We start from the raw sequence: 12,802 nt of genomic DNA, 5'->3' as shown, positions 1-12,802 counted from the left end.
AATAATAATAGTTTTAATTTTGATATTTAATTTCAATTTTTAAATTTAATTTTTATTTCGATATTTTGTACGCTACTGGTTTTTAAAGTTGGCCTGTGGGCCGTTCGTTGGCTTGGTGCGTACGCACCATTAAACACGCTTCCACTCGTCTCTGTTTTGCGCAACTCTTATCCATCTCACTCCACACATTTTTCTAATTTCTTCTACCCATCTTCCCTGTGGTCTTCTTTGCATTCTAGCACTTGTTTTGTCCACCTTTCGTCCATTCTTCTAGCCACGTGGCCCATCCATTGCCATTTCATTCTCTTTACTCTATGTACTATGTCCACTACCCTTGTCATACTTCTCACCCACGTATTCCGCTTCCTGTCTCGTTGTGCCGAGCATACAGAATTCTATACTTCTTTTAGTGCATTGGACTTTGTGTTGCATCTTGGCGTTCAATGTCCAAGTTTCACATCCATACGTCATCACTGCATTGATCGAAGATCTTTTTCTTCAGGCAGAGTGGCATTTTTTATTTAAAACAACATCCATTCTTCCCAATGCACTGCATTTACATAATTTCATACGTCTCTTTATTTCTTCTTCTTTACTATCAGACATGTCTATTATTTGATCTTAATATAAATAATTATTTACTACTTCTACTATTTTATCATCTAATTTAATGCTATCAACATATCGACTGTAAATCATTGCCTTTGAATTAAAAATAATCTATTATATTTACGTGTTGCATTAATAAATTGTAGAATATTTTGCATTTTTTTAATATAAATTTTTAAAAAGACTAGCCCTCAAACAGTCGCCATTTTCTATTTTAACTTGTTAAGCTCATTCGAATCCATTACTGCATACTTATATAATCATAGGATTGATACTTATATAATCTTCTCTAATGTTAATAAAGGGAAAAAGACATAGAAACATTGCGTTTTAAATTTATATACATACATACATTGAGTATTGGCGAAACACTTTTTTTTAGGTTTTTTAGCTCTTTTTCCTATTATGCTGTACATTAAAATTAGAATAATATAATACTATGATTACTAACCATAATAAAATAAAATTGTAAAATAGAAAATGATCAGTAGATCAGTAACTATTAAAATATATATAAGATGTATTGTGAACATAATTTCGTAATAATAAAAATCATTTAAAAATCAAACACTTTTGTCACTGGCATGATCCCTACGTTCGTTAATAATTCAGTATTCACGTATATTATTAAGTAGAAAGGTTAATAAATAAAATTGCAATTTAAATGCGAATCGGAGTTTGAGTCGATCGATTTTTTTACGATTCCGGTCAAAAAGCCACTACTGTATAACTCCACGATTCCGACTCTGAAGTGGTGTTTTTTTCTGTGCTGAATGGATGCTTCTTTCTATTACAGTGTGTTTCATGTTTATGTAAATACGTATAGAAAAGTTTCTTTTGGGTTTTAAGATTTGTATGAGATCTTAGAAATAATTGAAAAATTTTGGGGAGTGATTGTTCATGAAACGGAATTATTCTTGGAACAATTCCGTAATAGTCAAAGGAAAAACGGAATATTAAAAATCTCAAGGTGAAATTTTCTCGCGATTACAATACTTCATTTATATATTGATAATTCGTAAACAGATAATGTAAAGAATTACTAGGATGGGAATGGATTCAGCTGTCTTGTATATTTGTTGTGAATATCGCAATTTTTTTTTATAAACTAAAATCACGTAGTTTTAGACGTTCCAATAATTATTTTTCTTTAGGGATTTCTTATATTATTCGCATCTAAAACTTTGGCTGTAAATCGCTCAGCCAACTAATTATTATTTTTTGACAACGTTATTTTTCTCAGAGGAATTTATATCTTAAAAATTTAAACAGATTTAAGGATATACAAATATATGTATGTAAGTGAGTTAGATAATTTTGGATTTAAAACGATTGTAAAGACACATTTTTGTATCGCCGTTACCACTTATGTGTACTTTCGCGTATATGTATGTATGTACATACATATGTATATTTCTACAACAAAAATCTGGCATGATACTGCTTAAACTAATTAATCATTAAGTATTTTAAATTTGCTTACTCGCATTCAATATTTAATTTTATCTTTCAGTATAAATTAAAATTATTTACTCATAGTATTGAATCAATAATTTTGTTGAATTGTAGCCACTTGTGAATACTTATAGTACGTTTTTAAACCTAGGGAGTATGGAAATAGATCAGGTAGATCAGCTGAATTTGGCCATCGGTAATTATCAGTAAATTGGAAAAATTTACCGGTAATTACCGTTAGTGATTTTATCGCGAATTAAGTGCATATTATTGCATTAAAAATCGTATTGTAAATTAGGCAGTTTGGAAATTTTTATTTTTAGTATTATTTAAATGTCCAAAAAGATGCATCCATAAGAGTGGGTACGCTGATGTTTGCTTAAGAGTACAGACCAACCAAATCACATTTAATGCGACCAGACGATTGTTTCAATAATTATAATCCAAACTTTAAATAAATAAATATGATTGGAAAAAATATTATTTATTACGAATGGAAGTGTATCGATATGAAATTTATTATTATTAATTATTTTTGTATTACTTATGATTTAATTTAGGCTAACGTTTTTGGGAAAGTAACTCCATATCGTAACTACATATTTAATCTACTTTTTTTCATTTACCGGTAAATACTGATATACCGGCAGTGCCAACGTTATAGTTTACCAGTAGATTAAATTAAATTTGAATTCCTACTTCCTAACATAAAAGTTCACTATTTTTTTTCTTCCTAAAAATTGGTATTGAACTGTTATGAAAACATTTTCAAACTTTGTTAAAAATTTTAATAGTTGAGAATTCTTAGATATTTAAGATTGAATTCAAACCAAGCTAACCAATGAAATTGTAGTTTATAATTATAAATCCATTTTTTTTATTATGTATGTATGTTTTATTCGGTATACGGGTTACTTCTCAAATGTGAATCGCTAACAGGATAACTGCTCGTACGAAAATCGCTCACGCGGAACTCCTGTCGCACGAAAATTAGTCACACAGGAAACTGTCCAAATATTGCTCAGAATATGCTTTTTTCTACGAGATTTTTATTATTTGACCAATATTTGAACAGTTTTCTGTATGGCAATTTTCCTATGCGACAGGAGATCCGCGCGAGCGATTTTCGTGCAAGCGGTTATCCTGTTAGCAATTCACATCTGATAAGTAATCACCGAACCGTTTTAAGGTCTGTTCATACCTATCCAGCACGACCCGTATCCTGCAGGTGTCATGCAAGTGCGGATAGTATTCTTTGGTACATTATATGGATGTATTCATACTCCATTCGCACATGCGCATTTATGCATTCTTGCGCGTCCATATAGAATGTACCAAAGAATACTATTCGCACTTGCAGGACACCTGCAGGATACGGGTCGTGCTGGATAGGTATAAACAGACCTTTATTCGACGTTTTGTGAAAAAATTACAGCCTTAATGGTAGCGTTAACACTAGCGGTATCTACCGCGGTATTTGATAGATCTATCAAATACCGCAGATCGTACGCATGAGTAAAGGTCTGTTCATATATAGTCAGCACGTACCGACTGCAGCAGGTATCTGGCCGTACGAAAAGTATTCTTTGGTACATTTTATATGGGTATATTCATACCAACCGTCACGTTTACGCCACGGCAGGCTTATAGCAGTACCCGACATTTCCTGTTCATACCTTACAGCAACATCCGTCAACGTATCGTATCCATTTTTTTGGCCATCGTGGAAATATACACGCGAATTACGTGCCATGAGTCTGCCGCTTTGCTGTTTTGGACCAATTATCGATAGTGACAATTGAGAGCTGTTCAATCTTTCGACATGGTTTTGGCGCAAATATTTAAAAAATATTTAAAAAAATTTTATACGGAAATATTTAAAAAAATTTATCCATCATCCACAAGCTCCTTATACAGCGTCCAAAACTCTCCTTCAGTTTTTCTATTTTTTAACATTTGATGCACATCAAAACGCCTCCGTGCTTTTTTATTGCCTTCTTGAGCTTCTTCTTCCAACGCGATTATACATAATTTTTCGTTCGATAAATGCCGAAACACTTTTGCTGACTTGTATTCTGACGCGTATCTACGAATGCACGTGTATGCATTCATATTGTAAGTACTCGACAATACGACGTAAGCAATATTGCGCCGTATCGTCATGGCCTGTAATGAATAAGTAAGCTGATTTTGCCTTGCACTCGGCCAAAGTGCTGTGAACGTGACGTGACCGCGACGTGTAGGTAGATATGAATAGAAATTTAATAAAATGACATATTTGAAACGGAGTCGTGCAGTGCTGAAGCCGTGCAGTGCTGTTAAGTATGAACAGACCTTAATAGCGTTCGAACACGCGGTATTTGATAGATCTATCAAATACCGCGGTAGATACCGCTAGTGTTAACGCTACCATTGTGTACATGAAGTAAAATATATAATATTGATCGCGTGATTGAAGTGTAATTGTAAACTTCTGTAATGAAACAAAAAAACATAATGACAGTACATATATTATATGTTTAAAGCTAAAACTCTTTCAACATAATTATTATAAAGCGCAAAAACTGCAAATTGACCTTAAATACAATAATAAACTATTTTCCTATTTTTTAGTACATATAATATAATGGGAATAACGGTATCGTATGTTCGATTATCTCGACCAAAAAAATAAAATTGACCTATTAGAATCTAACAAGATTAATAATATAAAACTTTTCGCAAAAACTACAACGTTATGAACGAAAAAAAATAATCTAGGATTTTTTTGATGAATTTGGAACATTTTAAAATGAAAAAAGTAAAAATAAATAGTGACTGTGTTTGTTATTGAAGCGGTGCATGGTCGGTAAGTGTTCGGTGTGGGTCAGCGTGAGATGAGAGTTGGGGCGCAGCCGCCCGATTGAGGCGCGCCGCCCCCCCTGCCCCTCCACCCCCACCGGCAGCCCCCGCCCTGCCCTGCCCTACCCTCGCCCCCTGCTCTGTCTGGACCGCTGCTCCAGTATGTATCGTGACGTTGGGCTCGTCGCTCGTCACTCGTCACTCGTCACTCGTCACTCGCCACTTGGCCTTCAGCATGGGACTCCGCCCCCTGAGTCGCGCCCCCGCGCCCCCATCAACAATGACTGCCCTCAGCCCCATACGTATTGTATTCCTTAACATTTGCCTCGTTAGATTTGTGCTGTGCCAAATTTGGCAAATGTCAATGTCACTACGTATATGCGACAACAATACATATATTCAGTGACAGTTGTTTCGTTAAGGCGAAAATCGCTCGTTTCGAATCTTTCGATTTTGATATTAATTCGTCTCATCTATTGTTCAGTTATGTGAGCGATTATATGCTTTAATTTTGGTAACCTTCAATTTTTAGACACTAAACGTGTTTGTTTTCTACAGTGTTTTTATAATTAGATTCACACCTTTTTCAAGGCCTTCAATGTTTGTTGACTTGAACTGTCGTAAAATTCGATATGAAGTGGAAAAAATTTGATTTCTTCGTAAAATATATTAGATTTTACATAAAATTTGTAATGATTATTTAATTCGTTTAAGAAAAAATAATTTTATTTTTTAATTTTTCACACCTTTTTTAAGGCCTTCAATGTTTGTTGACTTGAACTGTTGTAAAATTCGATATGAAGTAGAAAATATTTGATGTCTTCATAAAATATATTGGATTTTACATAAAATTTGTAATGATTATTTAATTCGTTTAAGAAAAAATAATTTTATTTTTAAATTTGTTTGAAACAGTATCGCTGATGAATAATTGCTATTTTTGAATGATGGTCATTTTTTGTACAATTTTCAAAAATAATTAATTTTACACGCTATATATAAGCTTCAGATTTGAGGAAATATTGCTTGTCCCTCTAAAAGAGGACTATTTATTAAAATAAAAAAAAAATTATAAAAATTAAAAAAAGGTAGTTGAAATTTTTGTTTAAAAAAAAAAATTTAAATCCTCAATTGTAAATGTCCAGTTTTATAATTGGTAACTTAAAAAAAATTGTTATTTCAACAATATAATTACGTATGTATGTACATATTTACAAAGCTGTAATGAATTTTGTTTATTATGAACATTTAATGTAAATATAATTATCAAATGTATTTATATTGTACTTACTCGCAAATAATTCAATATAATACGTACCGTTGTGTAGAATGGCGTTGAAACGACCTTCTAGTGCAAAACTACCACTTTGTCTAGCCGAAGCATGCTTTTTATAGGGTTGAAGACCCCTTTCCTAGACACCCTTTGTCTGAAGTTTTGGGGTAAACGACCCATATGTCTTGTTGAGACAGTGTATACGATAAACACAGTGTTTCTCGTGTTTATTTTATTGTTTCAAGAAAAACATAAAAAGTAATTGCTTAAAATGATTTTTTTTTTTTGTATATTTCAGCTCCAAAAATGGAAACCAATTTAGTATGTGAACTCAAAAAGCAGACTGGCGCTTCTGAGGAATTGTGCTACACTTTGTTAGAAGGGCAAGGATGGGATATCACATCAGCGCTTGTGGCATACATGCAATTAGCTGGTCATTACAAATTCAAGATAATTTTTAATGAATTATTTTTCTATTATTATTTTAATTATTTAACATTTTTCAGATTTAGAAAAAGAACATTCAAAAGACAGACTGGATGAAGGTTCACGTTACAATATATCAGGAAGTTGGCGCGCAACGCATGACACACCTGGTGAAGATTGCGTAGATGGAACTGCTCCGAGCACCACCTTTGTACAACCCGCTACTGTTAAAATTGATAATGTTTCAAATTCCAAACCCGTTTTACAAAAGACAGCAGCTGTAGATTTCGATTGTATGCATTGTGTTTAAATATTGTGTAGGTTTATGTTTATTAATTGCAATCTAATTTTTTTTTTTACTTCCAGGTAAAAAATTAGTGAGAGGAATATCGAGGGCGACTGAGAATGAAAATATCGTATCGCAAGTTCGATCTGAGTGTGCACAGGATGTTTCTAATGATAAAAATCCTAATGTTGACCAATTTTACATTGATACACCGGAATATACCTTTACCCTTCCGGATATTACCATTTATTCAGACGAATTCAGGTATATTTTATAAGTGTATGAATGGTTTTATTTATTTTTTATTGTTTTTTAACGTGTTATCTTTCCAATATAGAAAATTCTTAGAAAAAGACTTATTAGAGACTTCTACGCTAGTTTCGCTAGAACAGAGTGGACGTCTCAATTGGTGGAATACGACCGGTGCTGCGAGACTATGGCCTCTTTCCACTTGCGGTGATGGTAACTGTTTACCGCATGCTGCGTCTCTTGGTTTGTGGGGATTTCACGACCGCTTATTGACGCTGAGAAAATTATTGCATAATGCTTTACTTTATGCACCGTGGAGGCATGCTTTACAGAGACGATGGAGATGGACACAGACTAGGTTTATTTTTATTTCCAATGTATACTATACTTATACTATAGTAAAATATGTTGACTAATTAAAAAAATTTGAACTTCAGACAACATTTACAGTCTGGATTAGTTTTGAGCGCGTCAGAATGGGAAGCTGAATGGTCTGCATTAGTCGCTCGTGCTGCACCTGCTAATCACAGTTTGGAAGAAATACACGTTTTTGCGTTGGCTCATACCTTACGACGACCCATTATAGTAATCGCTGATGTTTTATTGAGGGTTATTATCATTTAAACTCTGTTTGGAATTAATTTTATGTAATTTGAAATTTATTGTGTGTGTATTTTTAGGATTTGAACGGAGAAGCGATGGCTCCGATTCCGTTTGGTGGAGTATATTTGCCTCTCGAATGCTCTCCTGAAGATTGTCACAAATCCCCGCTTTTATTAGCATACGATATGGGTCATTTTTCTGCCCTCGTCATAATGGAAACTCAAACTTCTGGTAAATCTAGTCCTCCCTTACCACCTGTCATCCCGTTGAGCGATTCTAATGGCTGTCTCCTACCCATACAATTCTCTGTCGATCCCGGTGAAGAATTTCAATGGAATAAAGATGAAAATGATCAGAAAATAATCAACCGATTAGTCCTGTCGGAAAGAGATCAAATAAATCTATTATCGGAATATTTAGAGGTCGTATATTTAACACCATCGTCCAGTCCCGGTCAGGAAGAACCGGATATAGTCGATTTGTGCGAAGACGACATTACTAATAAATTCTCTGAAGTGCTAACAATAAACACCGACGTCGAACAGTCTGATCATCCAATATTTGACAATAAAAGCAAAACGGCTAAGCAAATTCATTCGGTAGCTAAGCAATTCGGAAGCATTGGAAAATCTATGAGCAATAAATTAAAGAAGAATCTTGGCTCTATCACTAAAATAACTAACAAATCGGCCAATAAAAAAAGCAACAATTTTTCATCTATCAGATACAAGTTCCTGTGCTGTCAACTAAGAGCTAAACGACACGCCATTCAAGACCAAATGGTCAAAAATTATTTGGAGTATGCCGAGTATAGATTTTTGAACTCCGAACAAATGAAAGAAAAGCAAGATGTTGAACGAAGACACTTTGAAACGCTCAGACTCAGAGAGCAGGCGATGTTAGAGGGACCGTTGAAGTGTATCAACGCTGGTTGCGAACAATATGGAACGGCTCTCACCAGCTACATGTGTCCTAACTGCTTCCAAAAGCAGCGACAGCACGAATTGTACGAGGCGCAAAATCACGTAAACTCGACAAACAACCGACAAAATGGCATGCTACGCTATAATACCGGAAAGTCGAAATTTTACGTAGAATCTGACAATGAATCTCACGACACCATAAGACGGATGCCGCCTACGTCTGTCATAAACACCGATCAGACTTTGTACTTGTCCAAATCGACATTTTACAACGACACGGGCAGACCGTCTATGATGAGCGCCAGGTCTGTCAACAATTTGGACAAACCACGAGAGAAAGACTGGAAGAACACGTCGAGCGATAACCTAGTTAATATACGCAGTGAGAGTAAGAAGGAGAAGAGTAAGAGGAGTACGATGCCGGCGAAGGTCCACGCCGCGACCGAGGCCTACAAGCCGGGATGGGACAGTCTTCCGATTCACGACGAGTCTGACGCTTTAGATATATTCGATGGACCGCAGCCGTGCAGGACCCCGTTCTGCACGTTCTATGGAAACCCGTCGACCAATTACTTGTGTTCCAAATGTTGTGAAATGGAGAACACCAATCAACTACTGAAACTCCACAAATCGTAATTATCCACTGGGTGCTTTCGTTAGTCAATACGGTTGATTCGGTTCTGAACCTTTGAGCATGTTGTAGGATTTGATGCAACTATAATACAATCGATGGGGGTTTATATATGATGAAGTCTCGTCATCTCTATCTCTAGTCAGCACCAAATACGAGTCATAAAAGTGAGCGAGATGCACCAATTTCCCCATATTAATTATTGCCCCCGTTCCGTGTCATTTCAAGTATGCAACATGCTCCTTGGATCGATTCTTGATTATTCGGAATAGTATTACATATATAATCTGGTATTTAGTCTAAAGAACGATGTATGTATTTATGTATCAAATTCTTTATGCTGGCTTTTTTCATGTGGTCATGTACTTTGTTGTGTACATACATATTAGATTGTTTCATTGAAATACTAAATTGTTGTTCCTTACTGTTATAAGATATGTAAAGGAATGATTAAATGTGAATTTAAAACAACCTTCAAACAAGAAAAGGCGATTTTAATAAGTCGGCATAATTACTTTTTATATTATTGGAAGTATTAGTATTAAAACATCAACAAATTGAACACGTTCGCCTGCACGCACACATTTTATAAATTTTTCGAAAATCACTAATAGTATTTTTGTAAATCTTGATAACTTTTCTATCCCGCTTAATCGAGAATCTGGGTTGTATTTTGTGTCACGTAATCGATTCGTATGTTGCTGGAATTCAAAATTATACATTGAATTTGAAGTTTGGTTTTTAATCTTTCTGATTAGTTAAGAATTTTCACGGCCAGTCGATCAATAATAATCGTATTAAACAAAGTATTTCTTAAAATTATAGATACATCGTGTGTTATAATTAATGCACTTGCTCGCGAGTTGTTCACTGTATTTTCTGCTTATTATTATATTATGTATCACATATGTATATTCACTTATTATCTACATGCGTATATATATATATATATATATATATATATATATATATATATATATATATATATATATATATATATATATATATATATATATATATATATATATATACGTATATATTTTTTTAGCTAGAAGCATGTTTGTAATACATAATTTTATATCTGTAAAGTGTCCAAAAATTCATTTGTTTTTTTTCATTGTTTATACTTTTGTTTATTTATTTTTTAAAAAGTTTGAGCTTTTTATTCTGTTTATGTGTCAATTACAATTGGAAGGCTATAATTTTATGAGTTTTTAGAGGTTTTATTTTTTTCTAAGTATATTTTGTTTACTGACCAATGAAGTAAAAAAAAATAGTTCGATTGATGTGTATCATGTTCATGATCATAATCTCACAACGTAGTATTAATAATTGTAATTTATAGCAGTATTTCAATGTTTGATGGTTCAAAAAAGAATTCTTTATATATATTTCGATTTATAAAGGACTTCAATGTTAGTTTTTCGTAAATTGTACAGCTTTTTTTGTGTTTGCGGTTCGATTTTTAGATGGTCTATTGCGGTGATGCACTAATCGCGACCCGAAGTGATTTACTACATCACTAGGCGTTTCATTGAATATAAAAAATATCTACATACATATGTCAAAATCCGATAACGAATCTATACTCGCTGGATATTTTAAATTTAAATCTATATAATTTTAGAATGATTATTATCAAAATTATCATATTTTATCAAATAATAATTAAAAAATTCCTACAGCGCAACTGAAAAGTATTTAAATGGATTTTGGCATGTAAATAATATGAACATTAATTATTTTACGTAATAGTTATTGAACACGTCACAAAAGGGAATATTATATTTTCAAAATTCTAAAATAAGCCCCCCCCCTTATAAAAAGTTATAGAATTATTGTTTTCCCAAGGCTTGGATAAAAGCTTCCTCACAAGTGGAATAGCCTAGGTTCTTCATCTACATCTGACTTTGTTTGAATCTCATTATTCTTCAACATTTGTGCGCACTGCGGCCCGTGAACAATTAGAAAATAGATAAATTAGCCCATCGATCATAAAGGTGTGCATCACTGATCTGTTGCAATTTTTAAAAAGTTTTTATTTCCCCTTTTTTTTCAGGTTTTTATAATTGAAATATGCACTTAATTTTTCTAGTCACTATATGTGTGTATCTATTTTAATATTTGCGTACACAAACACTCGTATTAATATGTAAATTTAAAATGTAATTATTAATTATTTTCACTAGTGTTTAATTTATGATAGCTTTTTTTGTTGTTGTTAAAATCACTTTTGATGTTGTATGATAAACGTTATGAGCAATATAAGTTTGAACGATGATGATAATACATATATGCTTTGTTAGAGTTTTTGGAAAAATTTTATTGCCGTTTTAATATTTTATTTTATCTGAAAATTTTTAACGTATTCGAGTTGTCAGTACAATTATTTTTCACTTTGCACCTTTTAGATTTATGATAAATTAATTTATTAGAAGGAACGTGTGCGATATTTATTTTTTTAATATACATATAAATAGAAATCTATTTTATACAATTAAGAAATGTTTGCTTATTTTATTAACTATTAATCACCAAAAAAAAAAAAAAAAAAATAGATATATTCAGATGGTTAAATAAAAAGGAATAGAAAGTGTGTAAAATTGATATACCTATAAATGTTTGATGTATTTTATCAGAATATGTAGACTATGTATGTACTCGGATATTTCAACTCTGATATATTATTTTTGATATTCTATACAAGTTACTATTCAAACTTTAATTTAGAAATGTACAATATAAACTCAAACAAGATGACGCTCTCTTGCTATGTTTTATGTTTATTTTTGTAGTAGAATGTAATTTGTTTTTATTTTATTGATGTTTCAATCCCAAATCTTTTCGAATATTTATCCGTTTATACAAATTGTAAATTATAAACGTCAGTCAATGTGGCAAGGTAACGGAGGAAAAAAATGATGTAAAAAAGTTTAGCAGTCTCGTAATGAATACATTTGAATAAATTTAGTAGACGAATTGTTGTCTTCCATGCTTCAGTTGCTTTCGTCTAATTTGCATTAAAATTGACGGCGTGATAATGGACGAGATGTTGGAAAGCTTATCGATGCGTGCATTACTTTAACGAGCTTAATAATCTGCCAAAAGTCTGCAGAGTAATAAAGTTATGCATATCATAATAAATATTTAACATACTAATGTACTCTTATCACTTCTGGTCGTACACACGTCTGAGCCAAAGAATAAACACTAATTACAGTCGGGGTAAACAGATCTAGCATATTTTTAACTTACGAAAGTATGCAAATTCTCAGTCTTTTAATGTGTACACTTTGCTTTCGTGGTGTGCGGCCATATTTTTTAATATACATATGTATTAATTATATGAATCTCAGTATGTATGTATGTATTTCAATGTATACCTATATATATTTATTATACTATACATATGTACATATATATATATATATATATATATATATATATATATATATATATATATATTAAAAATTACACGAATTGAATAATCACATGTATATCGATTA

The 12,802-nt window shown here is 32.5% G+C and overlaps 1 protein-coding gene across 4 annotated transcripts; it reads left to right on the top strand.

Annotated features, from left to right (window-relative positions):
- The first annotated feature begins 4,900 nt into the window (after positions 1-4,900).
- Positions 4,901-10,495, top strand: LOC143910206 (OTU domain-containing protein 7A-like). 4 transcript variants are annotated; one of them, XM_077428588.1, is made up of 7 exons: positions 4,901-5,024; positions 6,477-6,611; positions 6,685-6,897; positions 6,971-7,154; positions 7,228-7,497; positions 7,577-7,748; positions 7,820-10,495. In XM_077428588.1, the coding sequence occupies exons 2-7, from the start codon at positions 6,485-6,487 to the stop codon at positions 9,299-9,301; spliced, it is 2,448 nt and encodes an 815-aa protein (XP_077284714.1). In that variant the 5' UTR covers positions 4,901-5,024; positions 6,477-6,484; the 3' UTR covers positions 9,302-10,495. The 4 variants fall into 4 exon arrangements, with proteins under 4 accessions (XP_077284714.1, XP_077284712.1, XP_077284713.1 ...); XM_077428586.1 differs by having other exon boundaries at positions 4,901-5,035; XM_077428587.1 differs by having other exon boundaries at positions 4,912-5,065.
- Positions 10,496-12,802: the final 2,307 nt, after the last annotated feature.

Source organism: Arctopsyche grandis, chromosome 4 (genome assembly GCF_051622035.1).
Source record: "Arctopsyche grandis isolate Sample6627 chromosome 4, ASM5162203v2, whole genome shotgun sequence".
Taxonomy (NCBI): Eukaryota; Metazoa; Arthropoda; class Insecta; order Trichoptera; family Hydropsychidae; genus Arctopsyche; species Arctopsyche grandis.
Note: the sequence above shows the minus strand (reverse complement) of the source record. Positions and strands in the feature narration are given on the sequence as shown.